The 20976-nt window shown below is 43.8% G+C and overlaps 1 protein-coding gene across 2 annotated transcripts; it reads left to right on the top strand.

Moving 5' to 3' along the window:
- The first annotated feature begins 403 nt into the window (after positions 1-403).
- Positions 404-11386, top strand: LOC118102890 (GRB2-associated-binding protein 1). 2 transcript variants are annotated; one of them, XM_035149478.2, is made up of 12 exons: positions 404-909; positions 4603-4731; positions 4995-5160; positions 5622-5814; positions 6310-6962; positions 7850-7932; positions 8042-8151; positions 8671-8936; positions 9716-9812; positions 10159-10288; positions 10460-10594; positions 10715-11386. In XM_035149478.2, exons 1-12 carry the CDS (start codon positions 835-837, stop codon positions 10895-10897), a joined length of 2220 nt encoding a protein of 739 aa, XP_035005369.1. In that variant the 5' UTR covers positions 404-834; the 3' UTR covers positions 10898-11386. The 2 variants fall into 2 exon arrangements, with proteins under 2 accessions (XP_035005369.1, XP_035005368.1); XM_035149477.2 differs by having other exon boundaries at positions 10712-11386.
- The last annotated feature ends 9590 nt before the right edge of the window (positions 11387-20976 follow it).

The raw sequence follows: 20976 nt of genomic DNA, 5'->3' as shown, positions 1-20976 counted from the left end.
AGGGCTGTTTATTACGAGTGTTTGTGATTTGGTGCAACTTGATTTAATTCAAGGAACCTTGGTGGAGGTATGAATACTATATAGCCTATATTTTGTCACTTTTCTTTTTCCAACATCCACAGTTTATTCAGAGCAAACAAACTCGGCACCACCACCTCTTCAGATCAGTTTATTCTGAAGTAAACACATGATTGTTGTGTAGAACAGTTTGTCTTCCTCAGCAGGAGAAAACTCTCTCTCTCTATCCACAGGGGGAGTTTCCTGTCGGGAGGAGGAGGAGGAGGAGGAGGAGGAGGGAGAAGTGGGAGGAGAGGATAGAAGGAATGTCCGAACTCAGCCATTGTGTTTGGTTGTTGCACGACCAGAGAGAAGGAGAGAGGGAGGGAGGGAGGGAAGAGTGGCTGCTGGGAAGTAGAAACCCTCTGAGAAGGAGGTGTGAGTCGACCACTCAGCCGTCGACAGAGGAACAGCTCCCTCACGCCTGGTGATCCATCCCAGAAGAGTTTCACCTCATCAACCAATAGACTGATTGATCCGAGGCCTCAGGAGTCAGAAGGTCGACTGCGGTGACAGCTGATTGGTCGACGGGGTCGGGGGCCTCCGGAAACCAGATCAAATGATTTCAAATCGGATAAGAAGTTTGATCTGATCAGTTTTCCACCAGATTAACTTGATCTGAGTCCTGAAAACTCATCCAGTCGCTGAGTGACTGATTTGATTGGTTGAGTCTGATTAAAGGCGAGCGATACGGATTACCGGATTGGACGATTGATCAGCTGTGTCAGTTGATTGCTCGAATCGGAAGCTTTGCGTTTGAGCCTTGTTGCCGTGACGATGAGCGGAGCCGGGGACGTGGTGTGTGAAGGCTGGCTGCGAAAATCGCCACCGGAGAAAAAGTTACGGCGTTACGTGAGTACCTAATTTTTCTTATTGTATGTTTGTACAAATGTTCGGACAAACTTTCGTACAAATGTTTGTTCGAAACAGTTTTGTGCTCTTTCGATCACACGTTGGAATTGTTTGTTTTGGTTTGTTTTCTTTGACAATGTTCGTACAACCGTTCGTAATGTTCGTTTAATCGCATTTTCTTTGTGAGTTGCTAAAAGGTACCAACGCAGTTTACAGACTCTTCACTGAAACTCTGCGATGTGGTGACCTCTGCTAAGGACGTTATGTTTCCGTCTGTGTTTGTTTGTTTATCACCAAGATTTCTCCAAAACTACTCGATCGATTTCTACGAAACTTGGTGGATAAATGCGATATTGACCAGGAAGGGGGTCATTACATTTTAGTGCGGATCCAGATCAGGGGCTGGATGTAGGATGTTTTTTTTCACTTTCTTCACCAGCGTGAGATCGGACATTTATTATTATTTAGGAAAGTTTTGTTGAACTAAAATTAGAGGACTGATATTCATGACTTTGTGGATGATGGTGCAGATCCAAATAAAGATACACATCTAAATCATTTAAGTGGTTTCACATGGGGACCTTGGTGGAGGTATAAACTCTACAGACGGGTGTTCTAGTTTTTTAATTCAGGTTGATGATGATCTCTTGGTTTCGTCTCTGTTTACACACTGACTCATTTCCTGAAACTACAGAGTTATAATCATAAAGCAGCAACACTCTCCGCAGCACACAGCTGTTTGTCGCTATGATTTTAACCTCAGGATATTGATTAAATTAAATTATTTCTCAGATTCATGTTGTTTTATTTTACTAATTAAGGAATTTTTGAAGTATAATTTAGAGAGTATCAACAAAATAGTTGCTCAAAATCAAATACCACAGACAGACAGACAGACAGACAGATAGATAAGGCTGTTTGTCCAATGGCAGCAAAGCTTACTTTCCAGTAAAGAAGCAGTTTAGACACACACACACACACACACACACACACACACTCACTCACACTGCATATCTGACATGCCTTGCCAGTGAGTTGAACTAATCACATCACTCCTCTCCATATTTTTACCAGTTAATGTTTCTTTCTCTCTCCTTCTCTCTCTCTCTCTTTCTTTCTTTCTTTCTTTCTATCGACTCTCCTCCTGTGTACATGTTAATAAAGTGAAGGAGCAATAAATAGATCGAAAAATAGAGTTTGTCTTTTCTACCACAGTGTGATCAAGGAGTTTGGGTTTTGCTGCCTTGCTCGAGGACAATTTGATGATTTGTCCAGATTTTGAACTTCAGACCGATCAGGGCTGAAACAGAGCTTTATATGTTTTAATTAACAGGACTACAATACCCATAATCCCTGGTGTCGGACATAGCAGTTAAAAATGGAGGCCTGAGTTTTTCAGCAGGTGAAGAAGAAGAAGATAAAAACTGTTGAACCCTTTGTTCAGAGTGTGTAAACATTTAGTCATGATGATATACAACCCACTGTGCACACACACACACACACACACACACACACACACACACACACACACACACACACACACACACACACACACACGGACCAGCAGTGTGTCTACTGTCAAAACACACACTCTCACACAGTCTTATAACGGCAGAGGATTGTGAGTGTTCATATGTTCATGTTAAGTTCTGGGCCAAAGTTCACAGAGTGTACCTCATCATACACTCCCTGTGTGTGTGTGTGTGTTTGTGTGTGTGCCCCCAATTATGTAATAAACTAATCGCTCTCAGCTGGGCCTGTTTGGAAGATCAGGCCTCCCCAAAGATTTAGAAGGTTTGGAAACACACACAGACACACACAGACACACACAGACACACACAGACACACACACACACACACGCTGGAAGAGAACCAAGCAGAATGATGAGGTGAATTAAACCTTCAGCACAACAGCACACGTCACACACATCAGGTCAAACACAGTTTAAGGACAAAGAGTCTTTGGTTTTGCAGGAAAATATTTTGATGATCAATATTCAACATCAGTGTGATAAGAAACGTCGGCGATGATGCACAACAAGTTGTGAAAACGAAGGCGGAGGCTACGTTGACTTCTCATCTGCCGATGTTTTATATCGGGACCTCGCTGTCGAAACTGAAAACGTAGAAACTGAACGTGTCATGAGGTCACATGTCGGTAAATAAGGAACTGAAATAGAGGGTAAATAGTTTTGTTAATTTTGGTTCGCAGGCAGGATGGAGGAAGTGCTTTTTATAGATCTATTGTGCCCTCTTCCTGTTTGGGGTCAGAGGTCAAAGGAAGAAACAAAACGTAAGAGGAAAGGAGAGAGAAAAGGTGAAGAAGAGATTCGAGAAGGGTTTAAAGGAAAAGGGGTTATCATTCATATTGTTAGTTCTTATGTGTGGGCAAACTGTGACTTTGAACAGTCAAGTTAAAGATTAAACTTTAAACAGCAATAACTGAGGATGCAGTTCCTCTTCTGACCACTAGATGCTTACTTTAAAGTGGTGGATTTACAGCCACCACTAACGTTTAGATTAACAGCCGTCCTAACGCGAAGACAAAGACAGATGGAGGAAAGCTGCGGTCGCACTGCTCGTATTTGTGCAGCCGCCTGAAGACGACAGATCATCAAACAGAGCGACGGAGAATAAACACACACATCCACTGCCGTCGCTAACCGGCATTTCCTGTTCAGCTACTTCCTCTTCCTGTCTGTGTTTGGAGAGAAATGTGTGCTGCACTGTTTAATCACTGTGTACACACACACACACACACACACACACACACACACACACACACAATGTTTATCAAGTCTTTTTCCCTTACTTAATTCTCTTCTTCCTTTAAACAGATAAACACAACTCTCTCTGTCTGTGTGTGTGTGTGTGTGTGCCGAATGCTTTTATTAAATTAAAATCCATCTTCATGCTCTGTTTCACACGTTTAAATAATCATGATGTGTCTTTTGCACAAACACTCTCACTCTCACACTCTCACACACACACACATGGGTAGTGAGTCATGTCTGAAATATGGGGTGTCATCGCTGGGATTGCTCATGGGGGATGGACCCTACCCATAATGCTCAGCGCATGATGGCATGAACCAGAGCGGTGTCAAACATTTAGTGTGTGTGTGTGTGTGTGTGTGTGTGGTGTGTGTGTGTGTGTGTGTGTGTGTGTGTGTGTGTGTGTGTGTGTGTGTGTGTGTGATGTTTAGTTAACATTCATATGCACTGGAGTGTTAAACCTCTGACATGAGAGAGAGACACCAAAGTTGTCTTGAAAGAGAGAGAGAGAGAGAGAGAAAAGAGTGAACTCCATGAAAAATTTAAAACATGATCCAAACTGATTTATAATCAGTAACTTATAATAATAGTCAGTGACCTATTGATCCTGGTGCTGGTGGCTACTCAAGATGGGGAAGTTTAGGTGGTGTGTAATGAGGATTCTAACCTGTAGGAGGCACAATTGGGGCGTTGAAGTTTGAGTCCTGTGTTGTCAGAGATGTTAGTTTGAATAACATCTTCACTTGTCTTGTTTTCTCTTTTTTCTTCCAGTAAAAACACTTTTCTTTCAATATTTAGTGAATCTTATGTTTATGTAACATCAAACAATTATTTAAGGGGTTTAAATTTGCATTAATACAAAATAAAAGCCGTCTTTGCTTCATTGGATAATAGATGTCTTTCTTCCTGTGTTTCTCAGGCGTGGAAGAGGCGATGGTTCGTTCTGCGAAGCGGTCGACTGAGCGGAGAACCGGACGTTTTACAGTACTACAAGAACCAACAGTCCCGTCGACCAATCAGGACCATCAACCTGAACCTGTGTGAACAGGTACGGCAGACGCACACACACGAGTGTCGGACACACAAAGCTCGAGAGAGAGGACGGAAAATAAATCAGTGAAAGTCAAACCGCCCTGCGTTAGATCAGTGATTCAGTGATGACCTGAAAGAATGAATGAACATCCACCATCTGTAGTTGATTCTTTAAGGGTCAAGTTTGGGGCCAAGGCCGAGTTCAGAAAATGGCCGGATGCATGTTTACACACGTCTGTGTTTCAGACCTGCCTGTTTTGTCCGTTTCTTCTCCTTCAGGTGGATGCCGGCCTGTCGTTCACAAAGAAGGAGCTGGAGAACAGCTTCGTGTTCGACCTGAGGACGGAGGAGAGAACCTGGTACCTGGTGGCCGAGTCTGAGGAGGACATGAACCGCTGGGTGTCCTCCATCTGCCTGATCTGTGGCTTCAACCCGACTGAAGACGGTACGACAGAATCAATCACGATAGATGGACGGAATAAAACGATCCCTTCTTGTTTTTTGGTCGTTCGTGTGGGTTGTGGCTGAGTCAGTGTGAAAGCTTGTGGGAGGACGGAGGAGCGAGAACATGCAGAGATTAATATGGACAAAAAACGTCTTCAGGATTGAGTGTGTGTATGTCCACGCCTCAGATGTGTAGATGGTCAAATATTAAAAAAATATCATGAAATATGGTATTTTGTTCAGCAGCTTCTCTGCGTACAGCCATTTGAACTTTTGAAATGAATATCTTCATCTGCTAAATTACAAAAACACGTGCACTGCTACAAACTACAACCAGAGCATAGTCTGGAGAAGTTGGAAACTGTGGTAGAGCTGTTGTATTGGATTGTATTAAATTGTAAAGGTGTACCTTGTTTAATGGCTGCTAGCTGTTATTGTTATCTGACGTCTCATTCGGTTCAGTTCCAGAGAGACCTCGTGTGTCCGGCCCACCCTCCGTCACCGCGGTGACCCCGTCCAGTGGCATGGCTGCCATCTCCACGGCAGCAGGTTCGGTCCCGCCCCCCTACGACCCGGTGAGCGTACGACGCCTGGAGCCCGACGGCCACACAGAGGACAACTACCTGTGGTTGTCACACTGTCAGAGTCACATCAGGTGAACCAACGCACGAGAAGCAGTTTGTGGGTCATGGGATATCTAGAGAACTGTGTGGGCTCAAATGAATAAAACCTGCAGCAGTCGCAGGTTGAGACGAGTTAAATCTACACGACGGGATTAGAGGTTTATCTCAGCCTAGATCACATAGAAGAAAACGATTAAACCCATTTTACTCCTGAGTCTGAAGGATGTTTATCTCTGTGGGATATGCTGACGCTCGGAGATTTAACTCGCTGTGAACTCTTTGAAGCAAAAGCAAAAAGTTGCTGCGTTTCCACAGCAACGTTTGTTCATGCCTCTGTGGCGGTGACTCCCAGTGGCTGGAGGCATTATGGGGTCAGGTTGTCCGTCCGTCCCATTCTTATGAACAACGTGAGGGAATTTCTTCAAATTTGGTCCAAATGTTCATGTTTCAATGAGAATTACATTCTGACAAAGATTTTTGGTGAACTGTCCCTTTAAATCCTTTTATTTTGGTATGTGTGTCTCCAGGCCTCCTTTAGGATCCTCCGTCTCTCTCGAAACCGACTACGACAACCTCTACCCTCCTCCCTCTGCCACCTCCTCCTCCTCTTCCTCCTCCTCCTCTCCGTCCCTTCTTCCCAACGGCCTCCCTCCTCCGTCCTCCTCTAAGACGGCTCCGTGGACAGTGGCCTCGATGACGGGGCCTCTCAGCCAGTCACTGGACGCCAACACGACCTCTGACCTCCGGAGGCGAGCAGGCAGACCTCGCTGCCACCCCTCTCCCCACCCCAGGAAGCACTCACTGGATATCCACCTGCGTCCCGTGGCGATACCTCTCATTGAGAACACTCACTCCAACGTGCATCCCAATATGCACTCATACCAGATCCCCCGTCCTGCATCCACGCCACAGCCACGACCCCCCCGCCGCCCCTCCTCTACACCAAGTGTGGACTCTCTAACCCAGACGGAGCTCCATGCATCCGTCCCGACTCCTCCTCCGCGCCCGCCAAAGCCCTCGGCGATCGCAGCCCAGGGAGAGAGCTCAGCTGTGGGCACGGGACCTGCAACGCTCCCCCGACCCTCCTCGGAGTCGGAGAGGAGGGATGGATGTGTCGAAGGAGGCGGTGGAGGTCTGCTGAGGAGTCACACCGTCAGTATACCAGGACGCACGCAGACAGGTACGTGGGATCTAGCATAGATACAGTGTGATTGACAGCTGGTACTGTTCTATAGGTGCATGTGGCAGGTGGGCATGCGTTGTCCTCAAGCTCTCAGCCAGGCTCCACCCCCTGCTCCTCCAAATATGGTTACTTCTGGTTTCAAAAGACCAAACTGTCAAACGGGAGCTCACAGACCAATGGGTGACGTCATGGTGGGTTGATTCTTTGTCAGTCATTAAAGACTGTTTACGTACACGGCCCTCAGTCGTATTACATGAACATAAATGGAAATACAGTCACGCCCTGCAGGGGGCAGCATTGTCACTGTGAACCAGCAGGTACCTCAGAGAGAGCTGAGGTCATGAAGAGGCTTTATTCTGCAGCAGTGACGGATTATATCTTCGTCACCGCTGAAACTCTTGGTGCCTGTTTGCACCACACGTTAAATGGCTTAAGTTTCCTTAATGCGCGGACTTTGCTCCACAGCAGCACAAAGACTTTCAGCCAAATCTCAGTTTCTGGTGAGAACACACATTGTCCCAAAATAGACGATTCCCTTGTATTGTTTCCTGTTGGAGAACCTGCTGCTTAAGGAGCAGATTAGTGACGACAGTCTCCATATTCATTCATGCTCAATAGACACTTTTTTTTAGCAAGTCTGTAAAAGCTGTACAAGCTTTAAATCAGGAGATTTTTACTCTCTAATCGTGGATTATATTAATCACATGAGCATCACCTGGATGGAGACACATATTTAGACACAACCCGTCTCCTCTTTCTCACAATCCAAAAACTGCTCGTCCATCAACCACAACCTCAAACCGTATTAATATGTATATATATATATATATATATATATATATTTCTATGTATATATGAGTCTTTCTACTACTTCTGTGTTTCAGGTTGCGAGTCTTTCTTCATCCCTCAGTCGCTGTCGGACCGGGCGAGCATGTTCGAGTTCAGCGACAGCTTCAACAGTTACTTTGTAAGTTTAAACATTTTAATGTTTGACAGTAAAATACAAACAACAAGAGAATTGCACCAGATAATCAAAGTCGACTTTAACCTCTTGGTTTCTTCATGTCCTCTCTCAGATTAACAAAGGCATGGTACCTCTGGGAAGTGTTTGCTCTGAAGACGTTGATGTGGATGAAAACTATGTCCCCATGAGCGCTGCCACCACTGAGCCTCCTGTGGCACCAAGGTTAGTGAGAACATTGTGTTCTTAAAAAGACTTAAAATAATGCACAACTCCAACTGTACAACTTGTCTTTGTTGAATTGTTGCTTCATTGTTGATATTGTAAGTTATCTGAACCCTCGTGAACCTTTGGAAACATCCCTGAAAAGCATTAAAACCTCTGAAGGATCCTGGAAACCCCCAAAGTGTTAAGATTGACCATAATTTGTGTGCAGGTTTCAAAGAGTATTTCAATACAAGAATACAAATGTCCCTCAGGAGAACTCAAACCTCCAGAACCAAAGATTACACACACTCTCCTCACTGCAACATCCTCACTGTGTTAGAAAGTGATAAAAACCTGGATCTGCACCAACATTTCATGATTCCTTCCCTGACACAAACCACATCCTATACCGAGGAAAACGTTTTGTTGAAATCGGTTGATTAGTTTTGGCATAATCCCACTAATAAACAAACACAGATGAAAACATAACCTCATTGGTGTTTGAGTGAAGAGTCTGAATCCTGCGTTCTCTTCCAGGGCGGCTCCTCCCTCTGACTCCTCCGTGCAGCTCCAAGATGGCAACTACGTGGCCATGATCCCCATGAGCCCTTCCCTTCCCACTCAGCCCGCCACAGGGGATCTGGCGTCCCTGGGGCGGCAGGTGCCTCCACCCGTCCACATGGGCTTCCGCAACTCCCCCGCTCCCCTCACCCCGCCCCTCCGGAGGAACACGGTGACCACGGGGACACAGGTGGGGGCCGTGCCGCCTCCGATCCACCGCGACCTGAAACCACAACGCAGAGGTGAGTGAGTGACAGCACAGAGGATCATGGGTAATATCCAGCGTTCAGTTATGTTTGAGTTCAGTGGGACGACACAGTCAGAGCTCAGCACATTGACACACTTTGTTTTTTCTACACATGAAAACCACTATTAATAATAACATCCAACAATTTCCGATTAAAACCTCTTTGGTTGTTGGGCTGAAACGTTTGTGAACGAGCTTCTGTTCCTGAAACTGTCAATGATTGTTCTTGTCCCTCGCTCTCTCGCTCTCTGTCCGTTCGTCGTCTGTCGCTTCAGCCTCTTTCAGTTTTCAATTATTCACCTGCTTCCACTTTGCCGCAGTACGAGTGTGACGTTCACACACTTCAGCACTTACACAGCCGGAGGTTACAGAAACGTTCTTTCGTGAAACATGAATAAACTCAGAACGCTGACATTCATTTCAAACACAACAAGCCTCGTTATTAGTCACATGAGGACACTCGAGCCTCATTTCCACTTGTTATCGTCAAGTGTCTCGTATCCAGATGAGATTTCAGACCCAATCGTTAGAAACTTCCCCTCTGAGTGTCGTCCATTGGGGTTCACGCTTCAGTAAATCACGTTCATCATAAGTATCTGAACAGATGTTTGTCTTCGAGGCTTTGTTTTATCTTTACTATGGTCAATCTGTAGAACGTTAATAAAGATGGACGACATGACGGCGCACAAGACGTGAAGTCAAAGTGTCTTGCTCGCCCCCTGGTGGCTGGCTGCAGTATAACCTGATGAACCTGTGACTCTCTCTCTCTCCCAGTGAAACCAGCTCCTCTGGACATCACGTCGGTGCAGCAGGACTGGCAGGAAGTCCCGCCCCCTGTCCGCTCACCTGTCACCAGAACCTTCACAAGAGAGTGAGCTACTTTGTGTGTGTGTGTGTGTGTGTGTGTGTGTGTGTGTGTGTGTGTGTGTGTGTGTGTGTGTGTGTGTGTGTGTGTGTGTGTGTGTGTGTGTGTGTGTGTGTGTGTTTAATATTTAATATTCATCGCTGAGGCTCAGTCCCAGCAGAGTGAACGTGCTGCACTCTGCCACCCCCATGTGGCGTTGCGGGAGTAATACATGTTGTTCCTGACCTGAGCAGTGGCGGACAAACTAAATAGAGGATAAACAAGAGACGCTTGATTGGTTGAATTGATCATCAAATAATTCATTAATTATGTTGCTTTGTTAAGTTAATTTGTTTTTGTGTGTGTGTGTCAGTCCGTCCAGTCGTCAGTCCTTCAGGCCCAGTTCGTCCCACAGCTCGTCCCCCTCCTCCGACTCAGAAGACCAAGATGACAGCTATGTCGCCATGACGACCTCCAGCCTCAGTTTTAGTGCTGGGGAGCCGGTGAGATTCCTTCCTTCCTTCCTTCCTTCCTTCCTTCCTTGACTCTGATTTACTAAAATCTAAACGTGTGTGTGTGTGTGTGTGTGTGTGTGTGTGTGTGTGTGTGTGTGTGTGTGTGTGTGTGTGTGTGTGTGTGTGTGTGTGTGTGTGTGTGTGTGTGTGTGTGTGCAGTCTCTCAGGCTCATGCTGCACCGAGGTTCAGAGGGCGGGGTCAGCAGCCCGTTGCTACGGCGAGCCAGAGGTGACAAACAGGTGGAGTACCTGGACTTGGACCTCCACACCGGACGATCAACACCATCGAGACAGGTAACATTCCTCTCTCTCTCTCTCTCTCTCTCCTCTCTTCTCTCTCTCTCTCTCTCTCTCTATTGTTATTGAAGTTCCATGGACGTGTGAAAAAACCCTGTGTTTCTGCACAACCAGAAGCGTTGCACGGCAGCAGGTGGAGGCAGCTGTGACAAACAGGCCGGAGCTGGCGAGGAGCGTGCACGGGGGGAGAGCACGCGTGTGGACTACGTGGTGGTGGACCCCAAAAGAACCAAGGCCCTGAGGAACACCAGGGAAGCGTGGCATGATGGGAGGATGTCCACGGAGAAGGACAAAAGCTAGAAGTACTCGTAGAGGTTATCGAGATGCTACTTTTGGTGCCCACTTAAAACCAAATGAAATTCTTGTTTAAAAACTAGAATTACCACCCTGCGTTTGTTCCAATGCATTTTTAGTCGACATAAATCTTTTCCAGATTCATATGAGGTCACTGTGACCTTCGACCTCATTTTTATTACTGATGCAAATCCTGCAAGTCTAGTTTCTAAAACTTTGAATAATCACACCAGTACAAATCCAGCAGCGGTAAACAAGTACAGTTGTAAATGACTCTGTAACTTTAGTCTCCCAACAGGAATCCAAGCTTTAGTCGGAGATGTGTTGTTTTAAACTGTGTTGAAAATAATTCATAATAAATGTGGTGCAGTGGGGTGGGGGGGGGGGACACACCCTGTAATCATCAAATCAAATCTGATGAATCATTCAGTTGTTCTGTGATACAGAACACAAAGAAATGAATGAATGAATAAACCTAAAACACCACTCTCTGGACTTCTAGTGTGTTTTTCTTACTTGATTTCCATGTGACACAAAGTACTTGTACTTTTGTATCTATATTGTATGCAAAGCACTTTGAGCTGCATTTCCTGTATGAAAGGTGCTATACAAATAAAGTTTATTATCATTGATATTACTATTATTAATATTTATCAAACCAAACAAAAAGTTTCATCAATATGATCAAATAACTCAAGATCACTTACAAAATAACCGGAAAAAACAGATTTTCAGTTTTACACATTTTAACTGAAGTCCGGTTCCTGCGTTGTTTGTGTAGTAAAATAAACGAGGGACTGCAGGTGCTCTGCTTTTAATGACGCTGATTTGAATAAAGTTTGGAGTTAGGGCTGATTTGAATCCTGTTGAATATGAATAATTCAACCTGGGCACGTTTCACTGCACCACAACTGCTCTGTGTCTAATGATGAGAATTTGAATCCACTGTCCCTGCAGTGGGGGCTTCACTTCTTGTTTTCTCCTTTTTAAAATTTGTTTAAAAAACGTCATTTAAAACTTGATTAGATATAAATCATTGATATCATTGGCTTTGTAAAGAAAACACATCCAGGAGTATGGGACCCATCAACCTTATCTTCTCAGTGTTGACGTGCTCTTGAGCAAGGCGTCTGCAGCCGTGAGCGACAGTAAAAACAAAGACAATGATTGATTGGCGTCTAGTGGTTATAACACATGCAAAACCAGTACAAATTATTATTATCACACGCGCACAAACACACACACACTCAGAAAGATCGAACCTGCTGCTGAGGTGAGTGTGTTTTCACGACATAGTGTTAGAGTTAGAGTTAGAGTTTAAAAGTATAACGTTTGTCATCAAACATGTTAAAACTCACATTGATGTTTTCTAAACTGAACTTATTTTATAGTTTGACGTGAAGAAAGAAAAACATTATTTCATTTGAATGTTATTTTATTTAAATGTATTCGATACTAAAAAACCTCTGAAGGACCCAATTGTTTGAATAACTCAGTAAAATCTTTTTCCTTTCAAATATACACTTGAAAGTTTCTTTTTAAATTGATTTTTTAAACATCTCTATTGTGTCATTACATGTTTTCCTGTTACATTGTGTCATCTTATCAGAAATATTATGTTGTGACAGATCGGCTGTTATTTGACTGATTTGACAGACATTTAATCATTTGACTCATTTCCAGTCGTGTTAGCGTCTTGGTTTGTTCAACCAGTCGAACACACTGGTCCGAAATAAATAATGGATTCAAAGGATGTTTAACCAGAAATGAGAAATCCGTTGTTGTACAACCTCGACTCCAGATTCAGATCAAATTTTAAAGCAACACTAGGAAACTTTCCTTCTTTAAAACAGTTTGAGTGACTGTGAACATTGAGAAAGTTTCCTCCTTCGCTCCCTGAACGTCTGTTCTGTGTGACTCTGGTGAGTGGGTTCCATCTCCTGTGAGAAGAACTGACTGAGAGTCACAGCGTCAACTGACACAATCAGCTCCAGAAGAGTGAAGCTGAACTGTGGATCAGGTAAAAAGACTCAGAAGTTATTAAAAACCAGAGTTTATCTCCAATATTCAGCAGGAAACTGTTAAAACATGAAGAATTCTAAACAGAGTTTGGTGGATTTGTTACAGCAGCAGCTCTTCTGGTTCAGGAGGTTCATCACCTTGTGAGCTGCTGCTCAGTAAAGGTTACGTGTTGCTTAATGTTTTGTTCTGCAGAATTGACATAATTTGACTATTTCCCTTGTTGATTACATTTTTCTACTCTTCATCTTCCCTCCTTCCCTTTGCCCCGCAGCCACAGTGATGTTGGTCCACATGTCTTCGTCCTGTAATGCCTCAAACTTTCCTCCTTCCTTGTCCTCCCCCAACAACATCTTTTGTCAACTGCACAACTGCATGATCTCAACAACCGGAGCTTCCAACATCATCATCTTCAGCAGCGTCAACTTCCTCCTCCCCCTCCCTCTTAGCGTCTACGTCCTGTATCTGGGTTGGCAACGCTGGCGGCGACGGGGCGCCAGTGCGACGATGAGGCACTCTGACCTGTTCACCTACCACATGGCTGTCATGGAGCTGGTCAGCGTCCTCGGGATCATCCTGATTTGTTGTGGCATCCACGCTAACATCCCACGATTGGAGGTGTATGGATTCCAGATTTATTCTGTCACAATACTGGGACAGATGTTTTTCCACACCCTGACCTGTGTGGAGCGCTACCTCGCCGTCGTCCACCCCATCATGTATCTGGACCTGAAGAAGACGAAGGGGATCAGGATCAGAAACACAGCCATCGGCTGTGTTTGGCTGCTGTCCTTTCTCTGGATAAACTTTATGTACCTAAATTCAACGACCTACGCATTGCTGACTTTTTGTGTGGCAGGCATCGTCTTTACTGTCATCTCTTTCTTCTGCTTCTCTGTTCTTTGCGTTTTGAATCGTCCAGGGCCGGCAGACAGGGTCGGTGGCAGACAGCACATCGACCAATCAAAGCTGAGGGCGTTATATACCATTGAGGCCATAATGGGAGTGCTGCTGCTCAGGCTTGGAGGGAACATAGTTTCTTCCGCCCTGTACCCCACAGAGCTGCTGGGGGAGGCTGGAAGTTGTGTTTTGTGGATTCTTATGTTCTGGTTCTGTCTGCCCAGCAGTCTGGTGTTACCGCTGCTCTCTCTACACAGAGAAGGAAAATTAACGTGTTGTCAGAGAAACGCTGAATCAGGACAAGGGTCAGATTAAACAACGTACGGGCAACATTATCAGAAGGACCCAATCTGTAGATAAAGATGGACGGCATGACAGCTCCCAAAAGCGAAGCCAAAGTGTCTTGTATACGCCATAAACCCCGCCTCCTCCATGTTAGCATATATGACATGGACCAAACTAAAAAAGCCAAAAGATTTTTGTCAAAGATGGTTTATGTGGTTTTAAGTAGTTCTTAACATGTTGCATTCAAACCAAATACAAAGCTAATTTTTACATTTTGTCACTCACGTGAGTCGGGCTTGTGATTGGTCGCGAGAGCAATTACACCTTCTCCAGGAGCTGTGTCTGGATCACTGCCGTTTCAGGCGTTACCTGAGGTGATCGGTTTGCACAGACTCTAACTGATGTCTTCTGTGCAAGATGGCAGCGTTCATATCCGGGGTATTTTGACTTCATTTTGGGATAACGTGATGAAGTGGAGAAACATCGTCCATCTTTATATACGGTCAATGGAAAGACCCAATACGCAATATTTCAACGCCTGTCCGCTTTAGTTAGGCTACACCTGTTAAGTCTTCCATTTTAGAACGGCACATATTAAGTTAACAAACAGTGGCTGATTTAACACATTTTTAAGAACATCTGAGAGATTTAGTCAGAAACGATAACTGTAACTAGCTTATTTGATCAGCTGTAGCTAACTAATGTCAGGATTTGAATGTTGACAGAGAAGATGCAAAAATATTTAAGCTGTCCTCAATTCATTGAGGACTAGCTCACTACCGCCCTCTAGGTGAATTGCAGCACTTTGAATGCGAGTCCTCCTCGTTGGATATGATGACATGATGCGGTTAAACTGATTCATTTGAATACACATCATCCTGTATTGACTTTGTCAAATGGTCATTTTAATGGAGGATTTAAATATCATCAGATTCACTTCTTTCCTCTTCTATCATTTGTAAACAAACTGTGTTGTGATGGTGTGAAATAGAACAATTATATCTACAATTATTCCAATATATTCAACAAAATACATAAATATCGTCTTTAATATTCATGTGTACGTGTTCACATTGTCTTTGTTTGAACTGGACTTTACATTGTTTGAAGTATGTCAGTAATGTGATACTGTCGTGGAGCCGATCCGTGCTCGGAAATTTGCATAATACAATTAACATAGCACATCATGTATCATTAACTATTTTGCAAAATGCAAAGAGATCACGTAGATAATCTCGTATTGTATAAAGACACACGCAGCTGATTTCCCTTCAGACAGGTCCAGTGACTTCAGACACAAAGGAGGAAGAAGATCGGAAACCAAAGCTCAGAGCGGTGAGTAAATTAAAAAATTTTAAGTAATAAAATTAGTAGTTAGTAGAGACTTTAGATTGTAGATCTGGTGCTAAATTTCATGTCACAGCTAATTTCCTGTGACAATCAGAGTCTGAAGAATAATAAGGAAATATTGAATCCATCCAATTTCTAAATCTGATATTTTAATACGAAGCTTTGTGGCTCATCAAATACTTTACAGTGTTTCTTTTGATGAGTGAAATACAGTTAAACTAGTATTATGAAAGAAACAAATAACTGGAACACCTGTGCACTTGATCCAAGAAGATGTTGATTTGTATTAAAGTGTCATTGTTGTGTTGAGAGTTTTACTGGACCCACATGTTGGAAAAAACAAGTTGTGCAAAGAAAGAATATTTATTAATATTCTAGTGAAACACGTTGGAGACAGACAAACCAGACAAAGACAGGAAGTAAAACAAACAAGACACGGACGAGAAGTAGCTACAAGATAAAACAGGAAATACAAAAAACGTCCAAACAAAAGGGAATTACTGTGCAGAACAGGGACTGTCAATAAAGATGGACATGACAGCTCCTAAAAGTGAAGCCAAAATGTCTCCATCGCCCCCTTGTGGCTGGCTGGAGTAGTTAGAAGTCACACCCTGCCTCCTGCATGTTAGCAGATGGGACATGGACCAAACTAAGTCGTACATTTTCTTTTAAAGATGGTTTTCTGGTATATTGTGTGGTTTTGATTGACACCTGAGACTGACCCACGATTGGACTCTGACTCCAAATGATGTCATCAGAAGACATTTTGGCTTCATTTCTGGACAGCAGCAGGAAGTGGAAACGTGTCGTCCATCTTTATTTACAGTCCAATCGAGCGTCACTGTGTTTGTCAGACTCTTGATGATGTCTTTCTCTTCACCTTCCTCTTCCTCTTGCAGCCTTTTTCAACTCAACATGTCAGAGAACATCTCCTCCTCTTCCTCTTCCAATCTCTCGCTCCACCCTCCGCCCCCCTCCTCGCTAAACTCCTCCTCCCCTTCGCTCATCAAGTGCTTGGAGATCACGGTCGGCTCGCACATCTTCGCCGCCGTGTCCTGCTCCTATGTTCTCGTCTTCCTCCCTCTCTGCATCTTCATCCTCCACCTGGGGCTGCAGCGGTTGCGCCGGGAGAGCTCCGCCTCCGCAACGACAAGCAGCCTGGACATCTTCACGTACAACATCATTGTCATGGAGATGATTGGCGTGTTGGGCTGCTCCCTCTACTCCTGCAGCATCTACATGCACGTGCCAATGGTAAAGCTGGTGGGGATTTATATCTTCAGCACCATCACAGCTGGACAGATGATGTTCCACATCCTCACCTGCTTCGAGCGCTACCTGGCCGTCATACATCCCGTTTTCTACCTGGGTCTGAGGAAGGCGGGCGGAGAACGACTCAGAAATATCAGCATCGGGTTTGCTTGGGGCTTGTCCTTCGGGTGGATGGGAGTAACAGCGCAGTCCAGCCCCAATTTACCCACAATCGCCATGGCTGTCCTCTTGACCTCCTCCTTCATCGTCACCTCCTTCTTCAGCCTCTCCGTCCTCCGCGCTCTGATTCGTCCAGGGCCTGGGGAAGGGGGCCGGGACAGGGCGGACCAGCTGAAGAGGAGGGCGTTCCACACCATCGCCGCCATCACTGGAGCTCTGTCACTCAGGTTCGGAGCACAGCTGCTGTGTTTTATCCTGGACGTCTCCGGAGTGCTGAGCAGCAGGGAGAGTTGTGTGTGTCTGTTGTCCGGGATCAGTCTCTGCGTTCCCAGCAGTTACGTCCTGCCGCTGCTGTTTCTGCACCGAGACGGAAAACTGCCATGTTTCAAATACGCAGCTGATCCAGGCCGAGACGTAGGAACGAGGATGTGAATGAAAACAAATACGTCCTGTTTGCTGTGTGAGATTTTAGTTATAAAACCAGATTCAGGCTTCGTCCGCCATTTGTGTTTTACAGTTAATTAGATGTTCCAGTGTTTTTAATATTGTAAAAGATTAAAGAATTATTAAAGGTGAAATTTGTCCTGAAGAATATTTGTGCTGCAAATTTAAATCCACCAGATACAGATTTTTATTTAGTTCTGCAGAATATAACAAATGCTTCCTTTGGTCATGTTCCACCCCTCCACAAAGTTTCATGCACATTGGTTTAGTGGATTTTTGCATAATCCTGCAAACAAACAAACAAACAAACAAACAAACATAAAACATACAAACACAGATGAAAACATAACCTCATTAGTGCAGGTTATTAAAAACATGAGTTATTAAGCTTGTATCCAACTCATCATGTTGGATCACACTTTTATTCCCCTTTAAACTGACCAACTACTTATACTAATAATAATTATTATGATAACAATGTAATATTAAATTAAAGAGACAAAAATAAAAATATAAAGACCATGTTCATTTTTTGTGTCTGTGTCATTTTGTCATTTGGAATTACAGCACATACATAGATAAGAAAAGAAAAGCTAAGCTAAGCTAAGCTAAGCTAAGCTAAGATAAGATATGATAAGAAAAGATACGAATAGATAAGATAAGATAAGATAAGATATAAAATATAAGAAAAGATAAGTAGATAAAAGATAAGATAAGATAAGAAAAGATAAGAAAAGATAAGATAAGAAAAGATAAGAAAAGATAAGATAAGAATAGAAGATAGATAAGATAAGATAAAATAATCCTTTAATAAATTTGCTGTGTCACAGTAGCAGAGACGACCGTCAAAATAGACATCAGTAAAGTAATATTAAGTAAACAATACTTACAAATGTAAGGAAATATAGAAAATAGAAATGAAATAGAAATAACACAAACAGTCCTGTTGCCTTGATGCTTTAAAGTATTTGATATTAAAAGTAGAGAAATTAAGATTTAAATCCCTGGTCTGTGTGCACAGGTGCTCTGAGCTTATTTGACTACGAGTCCAAACACTTTTTTGATGGACAGATGGAGGCAGCGGTGAGAGATGCTGTATAATGAGCCCTGTGTCCGTCCTGCTGGAGTGTCTTTGAGCACGGCGCCGTGCACACAACCTTCAGCCCTGAATTTGCCTCCAAAATGACGAGCAAAGATAAATAAATGAGGTTTTCTTATTATGCAAAGAGCCCACGGTCATGTTACAGCCCGTCTGTCACACACCACCGTCATGGAACACACACACATGTTTTAAAAGCCCCCCCCACTGTTCATCACTCAGTGGTTCTGGAGACACAGAGAGCAGAGGTTAGTTCTATCTATCTATCTATCTATCTATCTATCCATCTATCTATCTATCTATCTATCTATCTATCTATCTATCTATCTATCTATCTATCTATCTATCTATCTATCTATCTATCTATCTATCTATCTATCTATCTATCTATCTATCTATCTATCTATCTATCTATCTATCTATCTATCTGCCTTACTGACTTTCCTTTACTTTCCTTCAGTATTTCCAAATAAAAGTTCTGCCTGTTCTTAAAAGCTGGACTTTTAATGTGAAAAACCTGATGACGATGATGTGAAACCATGACAGCAGATGGAACATTTCTGTTGTTTTAGATTTAATACACATGATTTTTTCATGTCTTTCTCCAGCTGTGTGGAAATGTACGCTAACTCCTCCCCTCCAGACGTCTCCCTTTCTCCTCATCTCCGCCCTCCCCTCAACTCCTCCCATGACTCCATCCCCGTCAGCTGCTTCCTGACCACGCCCAGTTCCACCATCTTCACCGTCTTCACCTTCACCAGCGTCCTCCTCCTCCTCCCTCTCTCCATCTCCGTCCTCGTCTTTGGCGTCCAGCAGTGGCGGAAACAGCGCGGTGCCGTGGCGACAAATCCCATCGACGTCTTCACCTACCACATGGTCGCCATGGAGATAATGGGCATGTGCGGGTCGGTCTCCTGCTGCTGCGGCACCTTCCTTCAACACATGAAGATGGTCGGTGTGGGATGCAACATGTTCGCCATCATCTCGTGTGTGAAAATGTTCTTCCACGTCCTCACCTGTGTGGAGCGATACCTGGCAGTCGTTCACCCAATCACGTACCTCAGCCTGAGTAAGAGAAGCGGGGTCATGATCAGAAACATCAGCATCGGGTGCGTGTGGGTGATATTGTCCGGAGTGATGACGCTGAGATTCACACTCACCCCAAATTTCAACATGATCTTGTTTTTCTTTAATTTGAGTTTCTCCCTGATCGTCGTCTCTTTCTGCAGCCTCGCTGTTCTCCGTGTCCTGATTCGCCCAGGGCCCGGGGAAGGCGGGAGCAAGGGAAGCGCTGACAAATTAAAGCGCAGGGCATTCTTCACCATCATGGTGATAATGGCGGTGCTGTTGATGAGGTTTGGGGGGAATATGGTCTGTCTGTCCCTGGCGTCCTCGTCCGTGTTGGGCCACAGCCTCGGCTGCGCGGTGCAGGTGTCAGGGATCTGGTTCTGTCTGCCGAGCAGCTTCGTGCTGCCGCTGCTGTTTCTGCACAGAGCAGGAAAACGAAGCACTGAATCTGGATAAAGAGCAGAAAGAGCACAGAAACATTTCATTGTTTCACGGGCAATTTTGAACAAATCTCTGTGGGCCACAAAGTATGTAGAGAAATAATTGATCATGCAGCTCGAACACAATTAGGAGAAAGTTACATCTGATGAAAAATGGTTCAAATGCATCATGTCAAAACACATTTTCAAATCAAGCAAATATGGCTCTGAATCTTATGTTACAGCAAAGTTAGGAGTCAAAGGTAGAGAACACAACTGCATCCTCTAGATTTAGAAACATCCCTGAGGACGCGCCTATTATAGTTAAAGGGAGGCACGGTGGTGTAGTGGTTAGCATTGTGTTCACTGTAAGAACGTTCATGAACTGATTCCCAGTTCACCAGTCTTCTTGTGTGGCGTTTGCATGTTCTCCACGTCTCTGTGTGGGTTTTCTCTGGCTTTGAATTAAGTTTGTTCAAATGAAAGTTAAGAACTATATCAACACAGTTGACAAATTTAAGTTGAAAAATTTTACCCAAAGTTTGTCCAACCATGAAATGTTTCTGCAAATGTAAACTTAAAAAAATAAAAGAATTCAAACAGCTTCTCCTTCTTGTTTCATTGTTTTTATTTAATGAAGCACAAGCAACATGACAGAGTTACGTTCTTAGACTGAACAAAGATGGACGACGCGTCTCCACTTCCTTCCTCTCTCCAGAAACAAAGCTAAAATAGCTCTGATGCGAACGCTGCCATCTTGTGCTCATGACGTCATTCGGATGCATGTTCCCAACCAATCAGGAGTCAGTCTCAGCTGTCAATCATGAAAAGTCACAGTCCATTTTTATATCATCAAATAACTCATCAAAACCAAACTTATCAGAAACATGAAAACTTGAATAAACTTCAGGAAAAGGTGCTTCAGAAGATAAGAATGTAAAACTGAAGGTAACAGTTAAAAAGCTAAAAATAATAAACAACTTGAAAGCAATTTTAAGATCTCACAGCAACAGAGAATAAATACAGAAATAAAAAATGTTACAGGTGAAAGAATAGAAACAACAAGATGA

Source organism: Hippoglossus stenolepis, chromosome 23 (assembly GCF_022539355.2).
Source record: "Hippoglossus stenolepis isolate QCI-W04-F060 chromosome 23, HSTE1.2, whole genome shotgun sequence".
Classification (NCBI taxonomy): Eukaryota; Metazoa; Chordata; class Actinopteri; order Pleuronectiformes; family Pleuronectidae; genus Hippoglossus; species Hippoglossus stenolepis.
Note: the sequence above shows the minus strand (reverse complement) of the source record. Positions and strands in the feature narration are given on the sequence as shown.